Source organism: Procambarus clarkii, chromosome 6 (assembly GCF_040958095.1).
Source record: "Procambarus clarkii isolate CNS0578487 chromosome 6, FALCON_Pclarkii_2.0, whole genome shotgun sequence".
Lineage (NCBI taxonomy): Eukaryota > Metazoa > Arthropoda > Malacostraca > Decapoda > Cambaridae > Procambarus > Procambarus clarkii.
Window position 1 is genome coordinate 20,313,900 of NC_091155.1, and position 16,513 is coordinate 20,330,412.

The following is a 16,513-nucleotide window of genomic DNA, read 5'->3' on the forward strand; positions in this document are numbered from 1 at the left end:
AGCAAGCTGAGAGAATATGGGGGACTATAATACATTGTCTTCTAAATATATACCTTACCCTGTTATTGGTTAGTTCATGCGGTCGTGCTCGCTGATTGGTTAAGCTGTCGGTCTCGCTAACTGCCATTTTTTGTGTGTGTAAGAAGTGTGGTTGTTGATTCACACGGGAGTTTTATGAATGTGAAGCAGCTGTGAGTGACCCTGACCCCCCCCCACCCTGTGCGCCCCCCCCCCCCCACCATGCTGGAAGTGCGTGTCTCGTGTTGTCAAACTCAGCTGTAAAAATAACCCGTGAACATTTATAAATAGTTGTGACAAAAGTAACGGTGACGGTGATAATGGCGACGACGATAGTGAAGGTGATGGTGATAATGATGGTAAAGGCGATAGTGAAGATAATGTTGACGGTGACAATGACGATGATGGTAATGACAACAGTGACAGTGGTAATAACGAAAATTATGACGCTGATATTATGATAGGCTGACAATTCGAGCAAGAAATCTATATCCCATACATGGACATACCTACCCCCCCCCCATCCATTTACATCAACTGATGAACCATCAACTGATGGACCACAGGATGAAATGACAGTCAAAGTAGATCAGGTCCCAGTGAACCAGCCGTAAACCCAAGAATGTTATTATGTCATCCCGTCTTCGTCAATAAACGCTAAATGCTTGTTCATTCTTCCAAGGGCTATATAGTCATAATGGCTTGGCGCTTTCCCCTCATAATTCCCTCCCTCACCCACCAAACCCGCTGATCATGAATGAAAACACTTTACACACGACTCAATGACTGTATACTCTTCTCGGGCAGAGAAGAGTACACGTCGTTAGTTGTACACGTCTAACACACGTACGCGTCCTCTGCTTGCAGCCCGTCCTCCAAAGGCCCAAAAGTGATTCCATGCACCCGCCAAACCCCCTGTTTATGAATGAAACAACCCGTCCTCGACTCAAGTCCATTCCATCCAGCAGTCGACTCCACAGACGCATTCATAAACTTTTACATGCTGTTCATTCAAAACAGGAATTTTCTAAAATATAAATTAATATTATAATATATTAGTATATTGTGCATATATAGGCATATGTTAGGTTAGGTGTTTAGGTTCTTTTGGCGATTATTTGTATTTGTAGTACGTTGGTGAAGCATTTACAGCGTTGTGGTTCGAACAAAATTCGCCAGCGAAGCACTTGTTCCGGAAGTGTTCGAACGTCATCAGTTGTGAATCGTGTGTAAACTGTTTTTAAAACAGCTTCAGTTGTTACAGGGTTAGGTTCGAGCAATTTAGTACATCAGTTTGGAAACATTGGAAACGCTCGGGAGAACGGAATGATATATGACAATATAAAATTACACAAGTGATAAAAGAGGCACTGTAAATTAAAAACTTATAATTGCGATAACAATAAATAAGCATACTATACACAAGAGTACCCCCGTACTTCTTGTTAAGTCAGAAGGTGAAAACTGTGTCCGCTAAAGAACTAAAGGAGGACCCTTGCCACCGCGAGCGTGTTGGTATAATTGTCATGTGCGGTGTTGTCATACTCGTGAACCCGGAGGTGCGCGGCTCAAGCCCAGTATTGTGCATGCACACCCAGTACCACTGTGGGGCTCTGATCACCTTTATAATCGACCGTACAATCAAAGTTTGCCTGGCAATAATATGCGACGAACACAGCATCCAACACAATCATAACCAAGTTCCGGGATATCCTTTACACGGCCTTAACTAGCGAGCTTCTCACGTGTTAACCTTCTAGCATATACATACACAAGAGCATGACGTCATCAATGTTGACTTATCCAAATGGATGTCACGTGACTAATGGCACAGCATACGTATCCGTCCATGAGAATATACTGTAGTGTGCGAAGAGCATCTTAATGGCTGTTTTATGACTTTTCACAAGAACAATGTGATTGCAAATGACAGTAGTTTATTAAGTCATAAACACTTGCAATAATAATTATATATAAACCTAGGCTTATCTATTAAAATTAATAGAATCCCTGGAGATTTGATAGTGAGATTCACATTAGGCTTAATAATGACTTATTTAGCACTTGAAAGCAAATAATATGCAAGTGAAATAGCAGTAATCTACAAAATTATATATTTAAGGAAACCTATTACCTAATCAATAATATAAATTTTAGAAAACTGGCCAAACTAAGTAATTATCAAAAGAACGAGAAGATTGCTTTCTGACCAAAAACTTGTTTTTCAGACCAAAATGTTGAAAAGGGAAAAACAAAGGTCAAATAATACTAAAAAACAATAATGCCAACTAAGGACAAACTTTTATTTCAAGATAAAAATGTGAAAACAAAAACTTTTAGTCTATACTTCCAGATAAAATCATTTAACCCCCATTTTAATTTTGACTTGGAGACACTTGCTTCATTTTTCAGATTTTTCAGCAAGAAATCATTAAATTTCTTACCATTAACCTGAAGGTTACAATTTACCTGAAACTTTTCTTTCACTAATTCTATACCGAGCTTCCACTGTACATTTTGAAGGGTCCCGGTGGTACAGTCGGGTTCGTTCTCGACCTACAATCGAGAATTCCGGCCTCGAAACCCAGGCGGGACAGAAATGGTTGGGGGCGTTTCCTAATTGTGTCCCCCGACACAATGAATAATTTTTTTTTTATCTCCATGACTGCCCCATCATAGTAAATATTTTCTCTTCTGCTGCATTTGAAACTGGCATCCCTATGGATAATGATTTTTTTAAGTGATATATACACTTAATCGTCATAACCGAGAGACATTCAAGTATTTATTTGTAGATAAAGGTGATTAAAAAGCGATTTTACAGCTTCCCAAAGAACTAGATTTATTAGGGATAAAAAATCACAAGGCTTCTTTCTGACGTCAGGATTATTAGCATCAAATAATATTCAAATACATAATACATCCCTACAAGATGTATTGTACATCTTGACACCTTCCTTGTCTTTGATTTCTGCTTTTTTCCCTCGAGTATCAGTTTCAGTTCAAATATCAACTTCCCATTAAATTCATCCTTTATTCTGATTATCATTAGTTTCCCACTGTGTCACCTTATTTGTGTATCACCTGTGCTAATTAGTTCATCGTTATCTACCCTGTCAATTCCCCTGAGAATTTTATAGGTGGTATCCTATAAAATTGTCACATGTCTCCCCTAGCTCTTCTGTCTTCGTGTCGTGAGGTTTAATTCTAGCAATATTTTATCATAGCTCTCAAATAAGGTGACTTACCTCTCAGCTCTGGGACTAGCCTGGTGGCATACTTCTGAACTTTTTCTAAATTAGTTTTGATTTTGACTAGATATCGATAAAATATAAGTAATAGTAAAAAAAAAAGAACTAATTGGCCTAAAAGGCCATCTAGAGAGAGATTCAGGACTCCGATTCATCCATGAAAATTGTAAAGCTAACAGTCTGTCTTTCCTTGATGTGTTAATAACAAAAACAAAAGCGTCTCTAAGCACCAGCGTATACACCAAGCCTACAAATATAGGATTATGCATAAACGGTCGGAGTGCCCAAAAAACAAAGAGCCAGTGTTCTCAACGCTGATATTCGTCGAGCCCTTATCCACAGCTCTGAATGGAGCAACGATAGTAGGGAGTTTGAAAAGATAACACAAGTACTGGTGAACAATGGCTATAGTAACCACGCGATAAACACCACTTTAAGACATTTGGACCGGTGGTACAATCCTCAACCAAGAACAGAAACCATAACACCTCCAATAAAATCATATTACAAATCCACCATGCACAGTGAATATAAGGAGGAAAGAATAATGAAAGAAATAATCTGTAAAGGAGTAAAACCACAACCTCTGACCAAAACACACACATCGTCATATACAATAAAACAAAGAAGATCACTGACCTCATTAAAAGCAGCCCTAAGCCATATGAGAACACTTTATAGCAATCGAACGTGGTATATATGTACACCTGCCCTCACGAAGGATGTAATCTTCAATCTAAGTAGACAGGTATGACGTCGACCAAGCTCACGAGGAGTTTAACCTGTTATCTTCAATAAGGTGCCCCTAAAAACACATGAGAGAAGCCTTCATGACAGCACCCTAACAAGATAAATGTTGAAATAAAAACACTTGCATATTAGACAAAACCAAAGATATATTACAAAATCTTGAAGCCCTTCACATAAAAGTTGAACAACCCGCCATAGATACTCAAATAACAGCAATTCACTCTACCCACCTACCTTGTATCTACCTCGTGTAGCTTCCAGGAATCAACGGCTCCGCGGCCTTGTCTCCGAGCAGGTCTCCTGGTTGCTGAACTGGTGCAATAGGTACTCAGAGAAACTCCGTCAACATCAAGGGCCTAAGACTTTTCAACACTCCCGCTACACATAAGGGGCATAATACCTGATTAATGAAAATCAAGCCACCCCAAGAGATGGCACGGGCATAAATAGTCCGTAACCACTTCACCTATGTTGTTGTCTTAGATTCAGCTACTGGAACAAAATTTCCATGTAGCACGGGCTATGGTGAACCCGTAAGTGGAGGCTCTTTGGAGCCATTATCAGTATCAATAGCTGATACTGGAGATGTGGGGATGGGGTCCATGGACACGCCAATCCAAGACCACAGAGCAGGTCAGACCGATGAAGTGATGGGGTACAGGTTCCTCACAGCTGAGTGCCACAGGAATCAGCAGGGCTGTCAGCGGGCTGACCGGTTGACCGGTCTAGGGGGGAGATGTCCGGGTGTTACAAGAGGGTGTCCTAATCCCAGTTCCACAATGTTGGTAATTTGGTCGAATTTCCTTCTTCAAGGTGTCGTAGTCGTAGAGGTGGTCGAGGCGTCCCTGACGGACGACCATGCTAAGGATCCATCCTGCTTCCATGCACTTGTATTCCCAGTGGTCGTTGTGGATTATGGTCTCCGGGACGGAGGGCCCGGTAGCAGTTGAGGGAAGCTGGAAGGTCATCGGATGTAGTTCATGCCTTTGTCAACACCGGACTTTGAAAGGCCCAGATCGGCCGAAACGTTCATCTTTCTTTTTCATTTCTCTGTGGATTTTCCCACATACAAATGATCAGTGTTTCGTGATCGTCAATTGCATATTATATATATATATATATATATATATATATATATATATATATATATATATATATATATATATATATATATATATATATATTTTATTTGCGGGATAAATTACTGGGTAACTTAACAGACATGGGATCACTTGACTATTTCAAGATTAGGTTAGACATATATATATGAATGAGTACTGTATGTGGATATAGGTAGGAGCTGCCACGTATGGACCAATAGGCCTTCTGTAGTTTCCTTAATTATGTTCTTATATTCTTATATAGACTGCCTGCCCACGACAAAATGAATTAATTACTGTATTCGAGAAACGTTCCTGGACCCGAGCAAAGATTCAGAAGTCCATTAGACTCCAGGTTAATACAGAGGGTTTGGCAAGTTTACTTCTAAAATCTGTTTCAGTCCATTCTTCTGTTTAGATGGTACTTATAGTAATGATGTAGACTATCGTACATATATTAATTAACAAATTGACAATTAGAATGTAGAATTTGGACAAACTGGAAATGGATTTGAATCTATATTGCTAATAAAAGCTAACCTAACCATCCTAGGCCTAATAAATGTTATCCGACACCTATTATAGTACATGTGTGTTTATTCTCGCCTGAATTTGTTTCTTTTAGAACCATCACCAAATTAATGATGTTTAATCCTCTACCCAAGTCCTTTATTTGTAAGGTAAACTAAAGAGGTTCCAGAACATTCTTGTGGCACACCACTTGCAACACTTTTCCAGGCTATATTGCACCTCAACATAATACACTGTACTTGAGAAAAACATGAATTACGTATTTGTAAGGATAATTAATATTTTAAATGGAAATAATTTACTGGATCTTGATAACAATGAGTTGCTTATTTAGTACTATACTGTTGCTGGTTCTTATCATTTATAAGGTTTGTGCTGGTAAAAATCTATCTTGAAGCCGAAGTCAAATTCGTTAGATTCTTGCAATATATTTGATAAGCTGGTTAATGTGGTAGCAAGCTATTTTATACTTCACATATTTCATAATTTACTAGTACAGTATAGGCTAGGCCTAATCTACAATGTTGATATATTTCTTTGCACATTTCACATATGATCCATTTTCTGCCTCTATTTCTGTGTTTGTCATGTACAGTATGTTCTAATCTGGCCAGTAACTCTACCTATCTCTACCCTTCTGCAAAGTAATAGACTATGCAAAGATCATTGGGACTCAACAAAAGCAGTGTTTTTTTTATCTATGCAGCCATTTCTAGATTTCTATTTATGAATTTGATAAAATTGATAGTTTACAAGATGCATGACATAAAAAAAAATAATTCTAGTTCTTCAGAAGTGGGCATATACCCAGGATACACCAAGCAAGTATTATGCATACAGTGAGTATGTCCTATATCTTGTATATACAAGTCATATACATCATAATATATAATGATGTATACGGCAAGAAGGCTTGGCCCCAAGTTGGAACCTTGTGGTACCCAATTTAGCAAATTTCTCCAGTCAGATTCATTTCCCTTTGCTGTTTTTTTTTAATTTAACCATGTTTAATATATTTTAGTACTTTACCATTTATTCCATGTGGTTGTAATTTCTTTGCCAGTCATTCATCTGATACCTTATCTTTAGAAATTCATACATACCATACAATATCTATCCAATGTCCTTTGAATAGCTGGTTACCATCTCTGTGAGCAGGTTAGTACGGCAAGATTTACTATTTGGGGTATTGGGATATTGTCTAATCTTTCTAATACGAATACTGATATAAAGTATTCATTCAGTGATGGCTGTCTTTTATCATCAATTGTAACTTGGTTGCTCTCATCTTTTAAGCATCCTACCAAGTCTCTTGTCTTTGTGAAGTAGGCATAAGAGACTTGGCATCGTTCTTAAAAGTTTTGAAGCAGTTTTCTTTCATATTTTCTTTTAGCTGATCTGATTTCCCGAGTAGCTGAATTTAATGCTTTTCTGTAACTCATAATCTGTCAGTCCTGATGGAATGATACTTTTTTCAAGAGATTTTGCTTTGTTATTAATTGCAATTCATATAACACTGATGAGTGGTGGCTTATCACCAGATATAATTATGGTGCTCTGGGAGAGGATTTATCACCAGTCTGAAGAGCAGATAACTACGATACTTTGTGCCTCCACTTACTGGGTTTTACATCCTTCACTTCACTTCCCCAAATATCAAAGTGAAATGTTATAACTCACAATAAAGTGGATATATATATGTAAAAAATGACATCCTTCACTAGATTAAATTACAAGGATTAAATGCGTGATTTAGTGGCATGTTTAACGAGTCCACTGGCTACAGTCTTGTGTCTCCCAAACTGTAGTAGTGACCAATAACAACCAAGTTAAGGTCATCACCATCACCTCACCTACAATGTCTGGGACGATGGAATTATGTGAGAATGTCATTGCAATATGTAAAGTGAGGATCTTACAAGTTGCCTTACCTCTTGCGAGGTGCTCAGCTGCTGCTAGTGCTAATCCCGGCTAAAATGTTCACTTACCTTCGTTTCACTATGACGACTTGATTTGGTGATATATATTGTAAACAGGAGACAGATTGGCTCCTCTGACGACACTGTCTATCAGGAGTTTCACCTTGTTATCTTAACACTTCCTCCAGACACAACCATTCAGGTTTTCACGATGAACAAGTCGTAACTTTCTACATCTGCCGTGATGTGTCAGGGCGGGTCAGCCTCACGTGGGAGGGTGAGCGGCCTCAAACACTGCTTCACCACACAAATACTGCACACACATAATTTATAGTATCGGGAGGTGGTAGAAAGTGCGGTGTAGAGTTTAGTGAGAGAGTTAGAGAGAGGAGTATGTACACACACTCGCCCCGGCACTCTGATCAACACTGAGTGTGTCGGGGAGCAGACACACTCACCTCGATACCAAAACAATATTAACACGCCCATTAACATCCCATAACATTCACAAAGTAACATGCAGATACTATTAGTACTTTTGATTTCATTAATTATTTTACATGTAAATAGTTATGATGAGTGTATCATTTACTGTTGATTGATACCTTAGACAGGACTCGAGGCTCTCAGTTGATCCTTACTAACCTTTGAAAAGAAATAATATAAACTTTAACTCAAAACAAACCTTTCATTACAGCATATACAAATATTTAAATCTGATATACATATATTTTCGTTTCACTAATATTCCTGTAAATATAATAAAGTTTTTGTTTCTTATATTTCAGGCGTTTCTCTCTTATTTCTGCCTAGTGAAATGTTGTTGGAACTATCAGCTGTCAACAAGGACTGTTGTTCTCGGTTTTCCACACGAGAAATTGCACATTTCCTTCATGCAGCCTAACGAAATCGATTGCACTTTATTATTATATGGGGATAAAGTTTGGCGTGGTTGTTGTTAGTTGGTTAGTGAGGGTTGAAGGTTGGCGGAGCGTGACCGGGGGGTCATAATGGGGCAGCATGGCGAGCCTCGGGTGCACTGGACCAGAACACACCACCACCTCCCCAACACTCTCCTTCCTCTCTCACACACTTATCCCTCCCACCACAACCTCCAAGGTAGGCACTGAGAGTTGGCAATGGGTTGTAAGGTGTGCCAAGGGACGGGGGAAGGATGGGTGGCTCGGGGGGTGGAAGGGCCCAGTAGACGGCCGATGGGGCAATATATAGTATTGTGGTCAGTGTGATGTTGAACCCTGGTGTAGGCAGTGAGCATGTCCAGCGTGTCCATCTTGTAGGTCTGCTGCTTCCCTGGCTCCTGTCGACCTCAAGAGTCCTCTTTTTAAGCATTTTTCAGTAGACTTGCAGCACCACTCATATTGTTAAGATGTGAGTACTGTGTAGTGTGGTGAACTTTGCTTCACTGATCTTTAAACTTTGTGTTCATTAATAAATGTATATACTCTTGTAGGGATTAGATAGACTAGTGTCATGCCTGAGTGTAGGCAGTCAAGGCTGAACTTTGCCAGCAGTTATCACTTTCAAGGAAAAACTAGTTTCATTCCAATTCATTTATTTTTAATACAGAAAAAATACTTTTAATATAGCTAATGGTACCAGATGCCCTTATATTGCTTTCCCTTAGTGTGATCAGGATCATATGAGAGTGTAGGCCCATGGGTTGTTTCAGAGTTCTGATAAAGGATAACAATTATGACCTAACTGTAACATGTAAATTTGGCTTGAACTCTGTGCAAAACAACTTGGATATGGCTGTAAAAAACTGTGTATAGTACCTAGGGATTCCTTGTGCAGTGCTGCTAACTAAAACTAACTAAAAGGTTGTGTTTACTGCTAGATATAGAATAGAAGCTGTCACACACTCAATTTGTAAGACAGACCTTGATGAGTATTAACAGGCTTCCTGTTAATACTCATCAAGGTGCCAGCATCTTTAAAAATGTATGGAATTTTAGGTATAATAGACCTAAATCTGTTTATTACATTAACTCTTAATAGTGTTTTTTTTTATGTGGGAAAGAGTTAAGGCACATGTTCAGTCTTCTCCAGACATTTAAAAATACCATGCTTAGTTACATAATGATTTATTCAACAGAGAATTCAAGATGAGTTCCGATACTTTGACCTTGCCAACAGATGTGGAGGTTCACGAGAGTATCACCAATATTGCCATCTGGTTAGAAACTCATAGTCATGCTGGGCCCCAGTGAGTATACCTTAAGCAGTAATGTTGCATGAGGTTATGTGTATCTCCTTATTCCAGGCATTTACTAAGATATGAAGTTTATTTACAAAGTCCAAAAAGTTATTGTACAAGTTTTATAAATACTGATGTTGTTTTTGTTCCGTATTATGAAGTACTATCTGATTTATGTTTGGAATATGTAAATTAATATTTTGTATTGCCTCAATTGTGTATAGACAAACTCCAGAAGAGATCACATCAGAAGATTTAGCTGTAGCTGTACCTGGGGAGTGTCTCTTCCCAGAGCTATGTGCAGAAAATGAGGAAGCATCACATGAAGAAGAGAAAGGTATCCTTGTGTACACAGATAGTCATGAAGGTAATGATAGTGTAGATTTTTTTTAAATTAGATTTTTGTGCCTATTAAATGCTTTTTTCAGTTAAAAGATTCTGTTGAGCAAAGGCTTGTGTGAATGATTACTGGTTTGCTATCCAAATCAGTGTATCTTTACCGGGTCAGCCAGGCTGTTGGACATGGTTGCTTGCAGCCTGACGTATGAATCACAGCCTGGTTAATTAGGTATCTTTTGAGGTGTTTATTGAATTCTCTCTTGAACACTGTGAGGAGTCGGCCAGTTGTACCCCTCATGTGTAGTGGAAGTGTGTTGAACATTCTCGGGCCCCTTGATGATAGTTCTCCCTCGAGTACCTAATGCACCTCTGTTTTAAGTTTTAGTCTTAAGTGTTTTCCCACACCTTGCCCAAAACGACGTGCGTATTAGTGGCTTTATGCATAGGCACAATTAGAGAGAACTGTATAAACATCAGAGGTCCACGATTGTTCAACATACTCCCAGCGAGCATAAGAAATATTGCCGGAACAACATTGGACATCTTCAAGAGGACACTAGATAGTTTCCTCCAAGGAGTGCCAGACCAACCGGGCTGCAGTGGGCCTGCGGGCCACTGCAAGCAACAGCCTAGAGGACCAAACTCTCACAAGTCAAGCCTGGCCTCGGGCCGGGCTTGGGGAGTAGAACAACTCCCAGAACCCCATCAACCAGGTATCAGAGTCCTCAACAAAGGTAAGATTTACTGTACTTAGTACAAAATATGAGCGGTATTCAGTATAAAATGTAGTATATTTTTAAATTAATATTTTTGGGTGTGTGGAACAGATTAATTAAATTTTCAATATTTCTTATGTGAAAATTCGCTTTGATTTACTATTTTTTGGTGTATGACACATCTCTGTGAATGGATTAGAATCGTAAATGAAGGTACCACTGTATGTTCATTCCCCACTGCATCTTAGCAACTCCAAACCACAAAAACTCAACAACTTTAGGCTATGCCGTACCAGCTACAGTCGCTCTCTTTATATACATATTTTGAAATTACAGTATCTGAATGTAGAGAAAGTGGAGGTATATTTAAATTTGAAAATTATATTCATAAGTTTTTGCATCAAAAGAGATGCCTGGCATAGTGATCAAGGATAGTGCTTGATTGGCTCCAATTAAAATGTATCTAGGGCTTTCAGGTTCCTCATTTGTATATAGTAATATTAATTAAAAAACATCCACTTATGTATACTGTACTATGGATTTTCTTAACAGATAAATACATCTGGCTGAAGGGAGACTGGCATCCCTTGGAGAGAGTTTTACTCATTTCTTCGCCAAACAGTGGATGGGTTCGAGTGAGTAAATCTGGATTTGCACAATTTCATTTGTAACTTGCATTTGTTTTTTAGCAGAAGATTATTGCATGAATATTAAACTTCAATGGAATAATGTACGAGACATAAGAAACATTAAAACTATGGGTATTGAGCATTAGTGGCAAAGTGCCTGTTATGTCAGACTTCGTGCCTGGGTGAGCGGCTGCTGGTGCTTGTGCTGACGCAGCTGGACTATGCTGCTCGTGAGGCTGAGGCTGAAGTGCCCTATGGCTGCTGTCCCCTGACTGACCTTACCTACCTCCTCTGGCATCTACATCGTCCAGCTGGCATGTGCTCGCTCAAACGCAAGGGTCAGTGCTATGCTTATTTCCTACTTCTATTCTGTAGTTTCAACATTATCATGAAGGTCGGTGATCTGCATGAACTGTTTCTGCATAGTTTCATATAGTTAATGTAAATTTTTTGTTTTTTGTTCCATGTATTTTGAGTATGCATAAATAAATACTTTTAGTTGGAATTATGCATTTATTGAAGTAATAAAAACATTTAATAAGCACAAAATTCTAACATAATTCTTATATAAAATGGGATCATCTAATTTACTTTCATTAAACAGGTACAAGTATATGGGGTGGTGAAGATGTATATGCATGCGACACTCTGGATACCATGTATGTTCGACCATGTGCTCGAAGACAAGGTCATTCATTAGCTTTGTTGCGGACACTGGCATCAGAACTTCCTCCTGGTGATCACCTTGGTTTGTCTCATCCAGTCTCTCTCAGTATGTGCAAAGGTAAATTCTTAGAAATGATGCTTTACTCTTAATTTCTTACCACAAGAACTTATAATATTGTAATACTGTTGTTACAAGTGATTTATGTTCAGTGTGATGTTTGAGAGATTAAGAGTAATACAAATATTTTATTTAGGGGTCTTGAAATGAGCCTAAACTCAGACAGTCCTGATGTAAAATTAGTAGTCAATTTTTTTAAATTGTTTATTACAGCATTACTAGCCAATAACAATAAAGCTAGGCTGGTGTTAATAATAAGTTATACATCGAGAATTTATAGTACTGTTGTGGGATTTACTCCTCAACTTAATTTCCTGAGTTGATTCTTGAAGCAGTATATAAATTATGCATATATTTGGGAAAACTTCCGAATGAAATTATACTAATTTAAAACAACTGTAGAATACTTATTTATTAAAAACAAGAAACTAAAATCATTACTCTAGAAATCTACTGTAAACAAAGTAAAGCAAAAACAACCAGCGTTGAATGTAATGAAATGTCATTTTCTGGGTGTGACCCGGAGGTTTCCCAGAGCTATACCAGGCTGATGTGTATATATACCAGACCGTGACAACAGTCAATCGATGGAGTTCTTGGCCTACCGGAGACCACAGTAGTTACTGTGTGTTATGGCGCTTATTTAATTTATATTGTCTCTGGAACTGCCTGATTCACTGTTGAGTCTGAAAAGAACTAGATTAACTGTTCCTGAAATTTAGAGACTAAGAAACGCGAACAGCAGCAGCAGCAGGCGTGTCGTGGAGTCTTGTTGGTCCCTGCTAACAATGGCGTCTCGCTCCCATTAGCCCTTGCGAGCAGGAGGAAGGGAACTTTGTTTATAATCGGTGATTGTTCAACAATGTTTTAATTTTAATAAATGCCATGGCATTATGATAATTTTGGTAATTTATAATTAGGGCTATAAGATTTGAGTCCTGGCGTTAATGTATCTCAAATTGAGACTCGTTTGGGGGGATGTCCTGAGCCCCAAATTTGTGTGTGTGTGTGTGTGTGTGTGTATATATATATATATATATATATATATATATATATATATAGTGTATATTCCATGAAATTATCAAGATATTATATATAAGGACTTAGAATGCACTAAGTATTATGGCAAGATTTTCATAAAGAGAAGAAAATCTAATTTTTAAACTTTTGATTGTTTCTGCAGTGCTATTAAAATTCATTCAAGTGTATCCTGAACTACGAGATACTCTATGGACCCTGGATGAAGATGGGGAAGTTTCTGGCACTGTGACTCTGATGCTGGGTTCTCTTATGATGCGTGGGGCCCTTCTCGGAGCTGGCACTCACATCTCTTCCCAGCCTCACCAACCTATGGAGGAAGCCCAGCAGCCCATGGAACAAACAGATCAACCTATGGAACAGACAAATATGCAGCAGAAGGAACAAGTGCAACAGCAACAGGAATCTGAACCCTGTGATACATCTTAAGGGCAAACCTGGAGGGGCTCCAGGAGACACTAATTTTATTTATTGAAGTTCATTTGTTGTTTGTTGAAACTTATTCAGGAAGAGTTTATAAATTTGTTACATAATCTGCAATTTTACCCATTTAAAATTTTAAGCAAGTTGTTACTATTTAAGATAAATTAATTGTTAATTAAGCAAGTTTACTAAAAGTAATCTGTATGCATTAACTGAAGAAAATGCTGGAAAAAAGAATGATTAAACCCAATCTTCTTTTTTATTATGAGAATGTTTTTAATAACCAGTACTTGTGTAATCTCTCAGTAATAGGAAGGCAGAATTTGAGGTTAAGCACATGTGCAAATACTGGATCAGTAATTTATATAAGCTCTGCCATAAATTATGACATTTCAGCTACAATGGTCAAATAATCGAGCTCAAAATGATTAGCCGGATTCGAGTTAGTCACAGTGTGGCATTGAGGATATATTCACCACAATTATTTGAAGACATTAATACACCTGTTTGTAGTTGGCCAGATTTGCTGTCCATCACATGGTAAGTGTTTCATACTTGGCATGTGATGTCTGAAGCAGTATCAGTAAGGTGTATGAAACTACAGTACTGTAGTTTAAATTATACTGAAAGACACAAGGTGCTTCATTACAGATAGTTTAGCAACACAGTTGCTCAAAAATTGTAATATACAGTATCAGAAATTGATTAGACTAAAAGCATTGGCCTCATTCATCCATGAGAAAACTCACAAGGAAAGTAAAGTGTACAGTAATTATTTGTTTTATCATTTATGATTTTATCTCTGGCTACTTTATTGTGTAATAAGTGGCAAACTATCAAGTCTTATGGTTCTTGTTTTCCTTTTAAAAATCTTTATTCCTCTTTTTTTTTTCTTTGTGCTTTTGGATTGTGCAAGTGGATCCACCTGGATAAACAGATTGTGGTTTATTTTCTCTATCAAAAGTGTAATTATATATGAGCTATACATTGAATTATGGTAATTGGTAATTTAGATTGTCACTCAGAGGATAGGATAAGATTACCAGTCATACACAGTAAAATATTAATTGAATTACTGTATGCAACTGGACCAGCAGTTACTGGCTAGGAGGGAAGGTCTGCAGACATGAAACAAAAAAAATAAAAATAAAAAATGGCAGACATTGAACCTGCATTCTGCAAGTCTGAAACAATTGGGAGACCAAAACTAGGTGGTCCTCGAATGAGTTTTCAATCTATAAGGTGACCAAGCGCTCAAGAGGGAGATTCCCAGTTACATGTACTTGTACAAGGTGAGGCACTTCTCAATTTTACCACATACAGTATTCTTTGTTTATTCCCGCCAAACACACGACGTTGCTACAATGTTCGAACAAGTTTTAACACCTAACAATTGTAACAACCCATATATAGCAAGTTGTAACAACTTCATTCTAATACATCATAAAAATGTTATAACAAGCTGTAGCAACTTCATTACCAGTTGTAACAAAGGAATCATATGGGCCGTTACGTTGTGTGTTTGCAGGGTTGTAAAAGAACATAGCCAAGCTAAGTGTAAGTACAGTATTTGAAATCTTTTAAATAGTTGCGAGTGTTGCTGCAGATTCCTACATACAATGAGAAGCCTTTTAAGCAAAATTTTGTGTGGAAGATTGTCACTGTTCATAACAAAGGAAGAGGCGTACCGTACAAGATTTTCCCTGAAGTAACTTTATCGATAAATAAATGTTGCAGTAATTAAGAAATGCATTTTATACGCATGCATTGTCAAAAAGGTTATTGTGAGAAGTATCTAGGACTGCTTCACTTTTATTTTTTAAGTACAATATATTAAATTTTGGCAGCAGGAATGTGTGTGTGTAACAGCTTGTAGTACAAATGTTGGAAATGTTCATTATGTACTTGTACATACCCATATAACTATGAATGTTTTGTCTAGTTGATCAGTGCGCTGCTTTACGTTTAGCGATGGTATACAAGACTGAGGAAGGATTATAATACTGAAACGTGGTCTTCCCATAGGAGGAAAGAAGGCATGTGGAAGGATCTCACTTGCATTTGTATGTTTACAAAACCTTCAGTTCAGTGTTTGCTATGTTTGTTAGACATATATAAATGAAAGACAGCAATGTTAAAATATATTGCATATTCCACATCATTGTACAGTAAATAAAAAGTTACCTAGTCTGAAACATTGGAAGCTAGAGCAAGAAATTTACACACAGATGTAAGAAGTGGAAGATATGCAATTAGCTGGAACCAGAATGGGAGCATAATGGATTAGTCAACCAAAACTATCTGAATGTGTTTTGAGTAAAGTAAAAGTGCATACACAATGGCATAATATGGTAACTAATTATGGTTGTGACTATTTTTAAGATATCTAAATTATGACAAAAATATTGCATACCTTGAATGTTAAGAGATGTGTAGGTGCTAACACACATTTGTGGCCTTGACTTGGGTGCTTCAGTCTTCTTGTTTGGATTCATACATTTTTTTGTTGATAAAAGGTTTTCCTGCTTCTTTGTTGTTGCTCTAATATTAGTTTAGGCCATTCCACAAGGTTGGTATTAGTATATTTTACTACATTAGCTTTTACCTTTTAAGAAAATATTTAATTTTAAAATATTCTTATATGGGATTGTGTTCCATTGTGCCACTTTGAAACTTAATTACAAAAATACAGTATGTAATATAAAGCATGCAAATTAAAAAATCAGCAAAAATGTTCCTATAATATTCTTCATTCCTTCTGGTAGGTTGTTTATGTAAACAATGAACATTGCCAGTG

General features: G+C 37.6%; 2 protein-coding genes across 8 annotated transcripts in view; one reads left to right on the top strand and one right to left on the bottom strand.

Annotated features, from left to right (window-relative positions):
• Positions 1 to 8,003, bottom strand: part of LOC123753910 (tyrosine-protein kinase CSK) — an 81,184-nt gene extending 73,181 nt beyond the window's left edge. For 4 of the 6 annotated variants that reach the window (XM_045735870.2, XM_069306072.1, XM_045735868.2 and 1 more), the window contains exon 1: positions 7,639 to 7,999. The gene's annotated coding sequence lies outside the window, so the exon portion shown is untranslated. Of the gene's footprint in view, positions 1 to 3,908; positions 4,075 to 4,253; positions 5,070 to 7,638 lie in introns of all 6 variants that reach the window. The other 2 variants (XM_069306058.1, XM_045735866.2) reach the window with 2 other exon arrangements.
• A 375-nt stretch (positions 8,004 to 8,378) lies between these two features.
• On the top strand, positions 8,379 to 16,450 carry LOC123753911 (protein FAM169B). Of its 2 annotated transcripts, none has more exons than XM_045735873.2 (7): positions 8,379 to 8,958; positions 9,686 to 9,796; positions 10,012 to 10,154; positions 11,395 to 11,477; positions 11,641 to 11,809; positions 12,076 to 12,255; positions 13,439 to 16,450. In XM_045735873.2, exons 2-7 carry the CDS (start codon positions 9,696 to 9,698, stop codon positions 13,720 to 13,722), a joined length of 960 nt encoding a protein of 319 aa, XP_045591829.1. In that variant the 5' UTR covers positions 8,379 to 8,958; positions 9,686 to 9,695; the 3' UTR covers positions 13,723 to 16,450. The 2 variants fall into 2 exon arrangements, with proteins under 2 accessions (XP_045591829.1, XP_045591830.1); XM_045735874.2 differs by having other exon boundaries at positions 8,392 to 8,688.
• Positions 16,451 to 16,513: the final 63 nt, after the last annotated feature.